The following is a 10933-nucleotide window of genomic DNA, read 5'->3' on the forward strand; positions in this document are numbered from 1 at the left end:
ACCATTCTGTCACTGCAGCACCACCAGCCATCTAACCATCCGCTATGTTGTCCACAGCGGCCCTGCTACAGGCTGAAACTGACCTTCCTACATTACCCTCCACGGCCCCAGCTCCCGGCACCAGGCCCCACTAGGTGATCACAGACGGCTGGGGCCACCTTCCCTCCACGCTGCAGCTTCGCCTTCCTTGGACGATCCTTGTTGCCCCCTTATTCTGGAAGGGACGGGGCCTGCGACGGTTTAAGGGCACGTCTAAGTCGATGTGGCCAAAGTGGACGCTCTGACCTGAACCCACAGGCCCGAGTACGGAGTGCCGCCAGCGTCTCTGAGGACCTCCTCCCTCCCGCACGGGGCTCACGTGTCTGCGCCAACACATTTTTTACTTTATTAAGCAACAAGCAAAACAACGAGATGGGTGGGGAGGACCTAAACTGGCTTTTTCCTGAACTATTTTTACAAACCAAACAATCAGTGTTGCTTTGAGCCGCAGCTGCGCCCGGAGCAGGGTCTGGTTTCATGACGTGCAAAATTGATTAGGCAGCGCCCGCGGCTCTCATCCTTCCCCAGAACACGCCTCCAAACTTCAGTGGGGGCGAGTTCCATCAAATACTCCGAAAGCTGCTTCTCATTCCACAATTTGCCAAAATCATACGCACAACTGCAGGGGAAATAAACAGAACCCCCTTGGCATAAATACGCCGCGGCGGACTGTTGACCATGTAGCACCAGTCCGGCAGGAAGGCTCGTTGATCTTTTAAACATTTTATGGAGAACAGCTGTCAGGCTTTCTCTGGAAAAGCCCACAAGTCTTCGTAAGCCCCATGGCCTCCGCCCCGGACAGGCAGGGCCCCAAGGAGGCTCCGCTAGCCAGCACATCTCTTCAAGGGCACGACGCAGGGACACAAGCTGTCTTCACTGCCTGCCACTCTGCACACATGCCACGATATCCGGCAAAAGGTGGTTTCTGTTCTCCTTGGTGACCTGTAGGAGGAAGCAAGAGAGATGGCTTCAGAGTCCCTTCCTTCTGCTGCGCCCCACTGGGAGAGCCTGGGTATGGGAGGCAGGCTCTGCGACTTCGGGGGGAGCCCTGGCCAGAGGTACTGTAAAGACGGGACAGGCAAGGTCAAATGCCACCCCTGCTTCTGCAAAGTGACAGCTCAAACAGTGGAAGTGGGTTCTAACCACGAGGAGCCGTGAGTAGACCCCCGCGCGAGGCTCTGGGTCGATGTGAGTGCAGGTGAGATGCAGCCCCTGTGCAACCTGCCCTGAACCAGGAGACCTGCCTATGAGGAGCCCACCGAGAGCAGCCAAACCCGAATGCTGGAAGTCCCAGCGGTCAGTAATCTATGCGCCTCTCCACACAGAAAAGCGGAGTGTGGGGAGAGGCCCCTGACATCAGTCAACCCCCTGCCTGCAGGAGGGGAAGCTAGCTCCGGGCAGTACAGGGGTCACACTGAGCTCTCGGAGGTAGCTGGGGACACAGCAGGGGCCAGAACTCGGTCCCCGGGCTCAGGCTGCCTCCTCTGTAATTCCACCCTTCCACAAAGGGACCAGGAGTCCATTCACACTTTACCCAGTGATCTGTTTTCATTTTCCTTCCTTTTACTAGCACGGTCCTGACAAGTACAAACGGTGCGTTTAGACACACACCCCCCCCCCCCGCCCAGGGAGGGGGGTTGGGCGGTGGGCGGTCCCCCAAGTGGGGGCAGGGCCACCTCCTCAGCCATCACCGGTGTGTGCCTTCCTGCTTGGCCCCGACACGCACCCACTCAGCATCGATGGGGCGGCGATCAGAAACCGTGCAAGGTGATGGGGACACAGAGAGAGAGGACTCTGATAGGATCTTGACTCATGGAGCTGGCTGGGCAGAAGAGAGGGACAGACAAGGACAGTGCACACACTGGTGGTAAAGGGTCCAGGAAAGCAAGTCTGGAGAGGCACAGGGGAGCTGGGGCAGGGCGGGGGGGCGGGGGGGGGGAGAAAAGGCTTCCATGGGCTGGACTGGAATAAATTTTGACAAGTGCACATGGGAGAAGGTCACCCAGACAAAGACCCAAGCAAAGAATCATGGGAAGAGAATGTGAGTGCATCTGGAGAGCCCCAGGCTCAGTGCCAGCGGACCCGGAGACGGGCCTGACACCCGCCATGTCTAACAGACTGCCTGGCCAGACAGCAGGTGCCACAGGAACGTGTGATGAAGACGCACGGTGGGCTTCACCCCCCTGGTTCCCCAGCACCCGCTCCCCCTCCCCCTAGGAGCCTGTGACCTTCCTCTGGGAGTCTATACCGTCTAGGAAGCCAGCTCATGGTCAACGAGTTCAGGCTGCGCCTGGAGGCCCCCTGAGAACCTGAATCCTGAAAGAAGGGAGTCAAGCAGCAAACGGTGAGGCCACCGCCTCTAACACTAAGTCCAAGGATGCAGTGCCCTCGTCCTTGCTCTGTAGCTCTGGTCTTTGGTCCCCCAAGGGCCATCAGCTCGGCTCCAGCTTGTGGAGAAACTGCCACACAGCCTTGCAAGGCTTTTGTTGCTGTTCTTGCTGAAGTAAGCCCAAGTCTCCTTCCACTGTTTGCATCAAGGAAGTGTGCTGATGTGAATGGAGGAGGAAAGGGGGAGGCAGCGGTAGGAGCTCAGCAAGCCTGTCGGGGGCCCTCATAGCTCCACTGTGCTAGTGGAGAGGGGCCATTACATCCCTTTCCTCCTTCCAACTTCACCAGGAACTCCCCTAGGCTCTGCCCTCAGGGTCTGTGAGAGTGCGGATTCCAAGATGAGGGCCACTTGGGGCCACTTCCCCTAGAGATGTAAGATTTATAACACAGGAGACAAGCTGGGAGGGAGCGGCGCAATGGAAAGCGAGGCAAGGAGAGTGCAGGAGACATGGGCAGAGGGGGAGGCGAGGAAGGGACCACTTGGACCAGAGGGAAAGAATTAACGCCAGCTTTGCAAGGGTGAGAAAGGCCAAGGGGCAAGCCAGGCATTGCTCGCTCCAGACACTCCTGCCTGGACCATCTCTCAGACCCTGGGTTCTCCATCCGGCCATTAAAAGGAGCACCAGACGGTCATGGGCATTTGACTCTTCCAGTTGTGCAGGGGACAGTCCCACTGGTGCTCAGCCGTGAATGCAAGCTGCTGTGAGGAAAGCATGGGGGGGAAGGGAAAGCAGAAACCCATCTGCAGGGAGGCTGGGGCAGGAGGGAGGCTCGTCTCTGTAATCCCTGGCCTTCTGACCGGATGCTCAGGGGCCCGAGAAGGGAAGGCTGGGAAGGTGAGGACCCCCAAGCCCCCGTCTGAGCGCAGGTGGCACAGCCAAGGCTAGCAGCGAAGGGGGATCCAACAGGCATGGGGCTCCAGAGGGAATAAACAGGAGCGCTTACGGCCACGCAGGCCCAGTTCTGTGTGTCTGGGAAGCGCCTCACCATCTATGTTGTCCCAGTCACGATAACAGGCCACCCTGGTCTCAGGACCCAGCTGGCAAGGCCCCGCAGCGTCTCAGTTCAACCTCACACCAGGCCTCGGGTCAGCGAGCAGCCCCACCTCCACCACCCAGGTATGCATGAGCCCCCTCCGGGGGGCCCTCCACAGGAGCTGCGGGGGGTATGGGTGCCACAGCAGGGGTGGCAGTGGCATGTCCGACAGACATGCCGAGGACGCTCTCCAAGCCCTGGGTCCATAGAAAACATAAAAACTGACAAAGATTCATTTTAAGAATGTTTTTGTGTTAAAAATGTAATGAATGAAAAAAAACTACATTAACATTTTGCTCCCCCCTCCCCCCCCCCGCCGATTTCTCAAAGATTGTTTCTTAAACTTCCACAGTAAGCGTCTATGTGAAACCGTGTACGGTGTTCAGTTGTGACTGTCACGTTCCTGGTGCACCGAAGACAGACGCTCAGGCGCCCCAACCCGGGGACAGGCAAGGTGCTGTCCGTCCACCTCAGGCCCTCCCTGCATGCTCGGTCCTCGTCTCTTATTCGACTGCCAGAATTCTGGCCGCAGAAGGTCTTTGCCAAGGGGCTACCTAGGCAAGGGCACTGAGTGCAGAAGAGAACGAGCCAAGGAAGAACACGGGAAAGGAGGAAGGCCCTGCTCCACCCCCACCCCGCACTGCACTGCACTGCACTGCGGCCTCAAGAGAAAGGAAGCCTGGTGAGCCCTGAGCCCCCTGCCCCGTCCAATGGCCCCTGGTGAAGATCAGACCCCAAGTCCGTGGGGACAGAGGCGTCTCATTCATCCTGTGTCTGGCACATGGTGGGTGGTGCTCAGCAAATGTTTATTGAATTCTAAGCTGAGTTGGCTCTCTGAAATGTAGCTGAGCAGTACAATAAAGTTTGCGAAGACTCTGATCATCTTAAGCATCCAAGTTCTCTTGTGCTGCCTCCGGGGCCACAGAAGGGCCTGAGAGTGAGCAGTCAACAACCTGGGCACCTGGACACCAGGGAAGTTCGGAGTATTCAGATACAGGACCAGGCTGCAGGGAAAATGCCCCTCACTGCACATACACTACATATTTTCCTTGAAGCTGTGGGAAGGACCCTGACAAGTTCCCAGTAAGCAAGGGATTACAGAAAGAAACTTGACAACACTCGTTATTATAAGTTAACACACATCTGAAGTTATTACTAGTCTGTTCATGTTGTGTCTTTGTTGTTGAACCTAAAATTAGGATTACTCCTGCATCCAATCCCTTTAGCTCTACTTCTTTCACGAGGGTTAAAGTTTGCAAACCAAGAATTATTTTCATGTAGTATCAAATAAGACTGCCTGGCCTGAGTTTACAAAAGATTTCTTCCTATATTTTCTTCTTTTAAAACCTCAAGAGTTTAGTTCTTAAATTTAGGCCTAGGATCTACTTTGAGTTCACTCTGGTAGATGATGTAAGGGTTCAACTGCCTTCTTTTGCATGAGGACGTCCAGTTTGCCGGCACCATTTGCCGAAAAACAATTCTTTCCTCATCAAGCTGTCTCGGCACGGCTGCTGAAAACCATCTGATCCTCGACGTGAGGGTTTATTTCTGGACTTCTACTTCTAGTCCACTGATGTGGGTGTCCTGCCTTCGGCCAGGACTGTACCATCTCCATCACTGCAGGCTGTGGTAAGCTTTGAAATCAGGAAGTAGGAGTCTTCCGACATCATTCTCTCTCAAGACTGTTTTGGTTGGGTCCTTCCCGTCTCCATGTGAATTTCGGGATTAGCTCGTCAACTTCTACAAACAGGCCGCCTGACTTCCCACCCAGAGGTGCACGGACCTTCTCTCGCTCCTGTGTGCAGCCGTCCACACACCCGGGGGAGTGGCGTCAAATTCCGGGTGACACTAAAATGCTTTCTGCCCTGCTTGGTGAAAAAACCCACAGCAGGAACAAGAAGAGGTCCAAGAAGTTCCAAAATGGAAGGAAATCGGCACCTAGTTCCGGTAATTTTGGTGATCTTGCAATCCACAGATAAAAATTAAAAGCACAAAAGCTTCTTTATGGAAAAAAAAACAAGCATAAAAGGCTCTGAATACAGGAGAGTGGCATAGTAACTGAAAAACCAAGTAATTTCCAGGAATCTGAGATCTTTTTTTTTTAACCAAAATCATCGGAATCACGCCTGCCAACCAAGCCAACAGTAGAGCGTGATGCTAACGCTCAGGCTTGGGAGTCAGGCAGACGGAGGCGTGAGCCGTAGCTCTGCCACCTACCGAGACCTTGGGCGTGTGATGCAGCCTCTCGCTGATAACAGGACAGTTACGGGACGTGCCCAGCAGGGGACGGTGGAGTCTGTGCACTGGCGGGCATACAGGACCAAGCATAGCACCCAAGTCCGGGGCTCAGTGGCCTGTGGCCACAGAGGCATCTAAAGGAACGTTCCAGGCTCCAGCTGCCTCTACTGTCCTGTCAGCACATAGTGTTTGCCAGCGTTTGCGTCAAGCAGATATTTCAAATGAAATCTGCTTCCTAAATGCCACGGAGACAACCAAGCTCATGTGTGTGCCTGTACACTCACGCATGTGTGTGGCAGGAAGTGACCAGCAGAGATAAAATCTTTCGTGTTACCAGAGAACTAGGAAAACAGAGCACACAGCAATTCCTAGTCATCTGGATCCACGAAGACCTTCCTCTCTTGCTTCTGCAGCATTAATGTAATTACACTCAAATAAGCAAATGTGAAATAAATTAAAAACATTTTTCAGTGGCCACACTTAGAGACCAGTAAACTCTACAAGACATGAGAAAATAATTTAACGAAACTTCCAAGAGAGAAACATTAACAGGAAGGCGACTGTCAATACCCACACCAGGACAGGTTTCTAAATTACCAAAATCATCCTCCAACAACAGGAGCGTTAGATCTTTGATTATAGTACCACAAGTCCCTGAGGCTCTCTGTTCTCCACCTACTGCAGCCCCCCTGCCCCAGTCTGCTTTGTTGGGCAATTTCTATTGTTCTACCTTCAGGTTTACTAGTTCTTTCCTCTGTTGTCTCCGTTCTGCTGGGGAGTCCTTCCAGAGACTCACCTCAGTTATTTTAGTTCTAAAATTTTTATTTGATTCTCCTTTATAGCTTCCACATCTTTGCTAAACCTTTCAATGTCTTCACTGAGACTTTTAATTACTCTTGTATTTCACATGTGCTAGCAACTGATCATGGAAGCATTTTTGTGATGGCTGCTTTAAGACCTCCACCCTGTAATTCTAACATCTGCGTCACCTTGCCATTGGCACATGTTGATGTTTCCATTCATGTTGCTTTTCCTGGTTCCTGGCGGGACCAGAGGTTTTCAGTAGTGTCTGTGGTGGTGTCCTCTGGCTCATCTTCCTGGCTGGTGTGCCACCTCCTTTCCACCCTTTGGGTCTCCTTACGTTGGTTTTATGCATAATGTCCACGGTTTTAGCTACGCCTCACAGGAGGAACAGGGAGACGTGTGTCTATTCCGCCTTATCTAGAACTGGAAACATTCCAGGTGGTTTTCTAAAAGGCAATGCTCTTTACCTGATGCCACTAACAAGCCTGGACAGGGGCTCCTGCGTGGCTCAGCTGGTTAAGCGTCAACTCTTGATTTCATCTCCGGTCACGATCTCACAGTTTGTGGGTTCGAGCCCTGTGCCGGGCTCTGCACTGACAGTGTGTGGAACCTGCTTGGGATTCTCTCTCCTTCTCTACGCCTCCGCTAGTCACGTGTTCTCCCTCCCTCTCTCAAAATAATGAGTAAACTTAACAAAACAAAATAAAAGGAACAAGTCCAGATGACGGGAGGAACGTCAAGTGGAATACTGTTCCCCACGAGTTCAGTCTCATGTCCACAGTCCTGACATGCTGGGCAAGGAGAGACCACCCTCCCGACTTCACACAACTTACTGTCTTACCCGGAATGTTCTTCCTTCTCTTCTCCACTTCCTCCTTCAAAAACACACCCAAGAACCACCTCCTTGGGGACCTCTCCCCACTCCTTTCGCTCACAGAATTCTCTCCCTTCTCTGCATCATCATCTATTTTTCTTGAGGGAAGGGGACATGCTTCACATGTGCTGTCGGCCTACGGGCTGGATACAGAGGGTGCTGTCAAACGTGGGCTCGGAGAACTCTCCTGCGTATCAGAAACAGAAAGGATGCCAGAAGTATCTAACTAATCCAAGCCCTAAGTCTGTACCTGAGGAAAATGAGATTCTTCACGTACAGCAGGAACAGAGAGATCACACAAGTCCCAAAGGAACACAAGAAAGAGAAGAATAACAGGGTGTGTAAGCCCCTATCTCTCGCATAATTAACAACTAATCACTTTATTTACACATCATTAGGGGCAATGATTGCCTTGCCCAGAGAATAGTTTCCAGTGTTGGAGAAGAAAACGTGGTTATTAGTTTAAGATATGATGTTTTGCTCTGGACATCAGAGCCCACTCCCCTGATCCCACTTGGGGCCTGCAGACTGCATTGGGCTGCGGACAGCCAGTCCCGGGACTTTAACGCTGGTCACTCCCCACCTTCCCCCTGGAAGCCGTGTGGCCTGAAAATTCCTGGTCTTTCATCCTCTCTCACTGTTCACTGCCTGTTTCCACAGGAACATTAGAAACACAACCACAAACTAACATGGAGACCATGTAAAGAGATAGAAGAGCATGAAACTGCAGAAGAGAGCCCCCGCAGACTTGACAGACGTCACTGAGCACGTGGCCTTGGGGGCCACCAGCTCCCCTGTGAGCTCCTGGGAGAGAGTCGACTCCCTGGTTAGCGTCCACCTCCCCAGCCTCCTCCAGCCCAGTGGCCATGGCACCCCGGTTATCTTCTCTGCACTTGTATCTGACGTTGCCGCGCTGTCCGCCCACCCCGCTGCGGCCGAGCCCCTGCATCCACACGTCCGCTCCGGACGGCGGGGACGGGGTCCTGTTCATCATCACGACTCCACTCACAGCGAAGCTCAGGATTTACTGAATGAAGGAAAGCAGGAAGGAATGTGCCGCATTTTCTGTGCTTGGCTGCTCTGACCCTAATGTGCGTCCCCTGCACCACCAGCACCCTGGAGACCCTGGTGACAACACACAGATGGCCCACTGGGGTCGGCGGCCACCGTGGAGGCGTCTTAGCCAGTGACGTCAGGTGCGTGTGGTACCGGGCCGCTGGAGCACGCCTCCCGCTCTCACTGGCAGGGGGGCACAGCCTCCTTGGTCCTGGGGCCCTTGCAGGGCCTGGGTTTAAACTGGGGGTGAGGGTGGGGGAGCGGGCACGGCCAGAGCTCGGCCGAGAATGTGCGCTTGCTGACACGAAGACGGTGCAGCGCAAGACAGTACCGAAGAAGGCCACAGACGGGCAGAGGGGAAGGAAAATGGCTACAGGGCTGTCAGAGGCCCGTACACTGGCCCAACATGCCACAGGGTAGGGGACAGCACCGGCCCTCTCTCACACATGATGCACTGCAGAACCCCAGATCACCCCCAGGCGCCCCTCGAGAGCCCGTCACAGCAGACTCTGCAGCCGTGCTGTCCACGTGGCCGATGGGACTGAAGAAATTAATCTTTTATTTAATTTAAACATAAATAGCAACCGGTGGCCAGTGGCCACCGCACTGCCCAGTGCGGACAGCGTGTTTCCGTCACCGTGGACGCTCCTGGTGGCCAGCGTTGCTCCACGGCAGACGGAGGCCACAGGGACGTGTGTTCTCTTATCCACGACACGTATGACTTCATTTCTGCAAATTCCTAGATCAGACTCACCTGCATCTCACCTAAGAGGGAGGAGGTTGTCATTCAAAGCAAAGGCACACGTCAGCGCCACCCACTACCCGAGGTCACCCACTCCACCATCATGGACGCGGGGACCAGCTATACTCACACTGAACACCTGGACGTCCTTCCTGCTTCTTATCTCTTCCACGAGGGCCAGCGGCTTTCCCTTAGGCACCGGGATTGTGCCCAGGACCACCGTCCCCGGCGCAGACAGCGTCTGACGCACGGCCTGGATGAACGGCTGACTGAAGAGCTCCATTTTCCCAATCTCATCGATGACACACACTCTCCGCCCCAGGCCGCCGCTGGGACCTGCCTGAGGATGACAAAGACGTCACGGTCACCTGAGGCAAAGGGCCCAGGGGTCCCGTTCCCCAGTCACTCACCAGCTAAGTCATCCCAAGGCGGGCCAGCTAAGCTCTGGAAGGCATAAGACCGTCTCCCAGTCTCCAGGGGACACTTAACGGGCTAACAATCTGGGAGAGCTCCCTTGGAAACAGGAGCAACGAGAAAATTCGGCTCCCTGAGCCAGCCAGGTCCCCAGTAATTTCCTCTCTTCTAGAGTGGTTCCAATAATAATATCCAAGCCCTGTAGGGGCGCCTGGGGGGCTCAGTCGGTTATGCGACTGACTTCAGCTCAGGTCACGATCTCACAGTTCGTGGGTTTGAGCCCCGCGTCGGGCTCTGCGCTGACAGCTCAGAGCCTGGAGCTGCTTCTGATTCTGTATCTCCCTCTCTCTCTGACCCTCCCCTGCTCATGCTATCTCTTTCTCAGAAATAAAATAAACAAACATCCAAGCCCTGTATTTACAGACACCCAGGAAGTAAGCAGCACCCTTGTGCCTCGGGTTTAAACGAAAGGAGACAGCAAGCTGGGAGCCCTTGTAAACCCTACTGGCCTCTTTTCTTCCCATTTTGAGTTGCGGGAGATTCACCACCGAGAGCTCACTGACATTATTTAAGCTTCCGCACACAGATATCTGGACACACACCCGTACGTTATGTTATACCAACCGGAAATGTTCACTTTCAAACCTCAGTTTATAGAAAATCCTCATTCTGTCTAGAATCAGGGACTTTTATTATCCAGAAACTATAAGAACCTCAAAAGTAGGTCTGGGAGTTTTGATGAAAATATGTTAAGTTATTCATGCTCGACTGAAGCCTATAAACACTGTTTTTTCTAAATAACACATGAACATTTATTCAACACTGTAATAAAGGAACCAGATCACATTCACAATTTTTTTTTAAATATAAATTCAAGCAACTTTAGAGGGAAACAAGAACAAGCCAGTGAGCATACATTACCCTGTGTACATTGTTCTAAAAGCCTGCCGGCAGCAGGGCCCAGGTCTGAAGACTGCCAGGAGCCTCCCCGGCCCGCCGCAGCCCACCGCAGCCCTCCCCAGCCCTCCCAGCTCGGCTGCGGGGAAGTAATAATGGGCCCCCGGAGCACCATCCCTGATGGTGTGGAGTAAGGAGCTCATGAAGAACTTCAGGTGGCCTCACCCTGGGGTGTCTTTTTCCTTCTCACACCTTTTCTCTGCATAGGACCCACGAGGCGGCCCCTGCTCCACTCACCACCCCTCTCCCCTGTGCCACTCACCACCCCTCTCCCCTCCACTCACCACCCCTCTCCCCTACTCACTACCCCTCTCCCCTCCACTTACCACCCCTCTCCCCCACTCACCACCCCTCTCCCCCACTCACCACCCCTCTCCCCCACTCAC

The 10933-nt window shown here is 53.8% G+C and overlaps 1 protein-coding gene across 1 annotated transcript in view; it reads right to left on the reverse strand.

Annotated features, from left to right (window-relative positions):
* Positions 1-363: 363 nt before the first annotated feature.
* The window catches only part of NTPCR (nucleoside-triphosphatase, cancer-related), a 29910-nt gene continuing 19340 nt past the window's right edge, over positions 364-10933 (reverse strand). Inside the window, exons 4-5 of the mRNA XM_039248848.1 lie at positions 9307-9516; positions 364-981 (exon numbers count right to left, since the gene is read on the reverse strand). Of these exons, the coding sequence (XP_039104779.1) occupies positions 913-981; positions 9307-9516 (279 nt within the window). The 3' untranslated portion in view covers positions 364-912. The remainder of the gene's footprint in view (positions 982-9306; positions 9517-10933) is intronic.

Source organism: Hyaena hyaena, unplaced genomic scaffold, assembly GCF_003009895.1.
Source record: "Hyaena hyaena isolate Hyena2069 unplaced genomic scaffold, ASM300989v1 scaffold_319, whole genome shotgun sequence".
Classification (NCBI taxonomy): domain Eukaryota; kingdom Metazoa; phylum Chordata; class Mammalia; order Carnivora; family Hyaenidae; genus Hyaena; species Hyaena hyaena.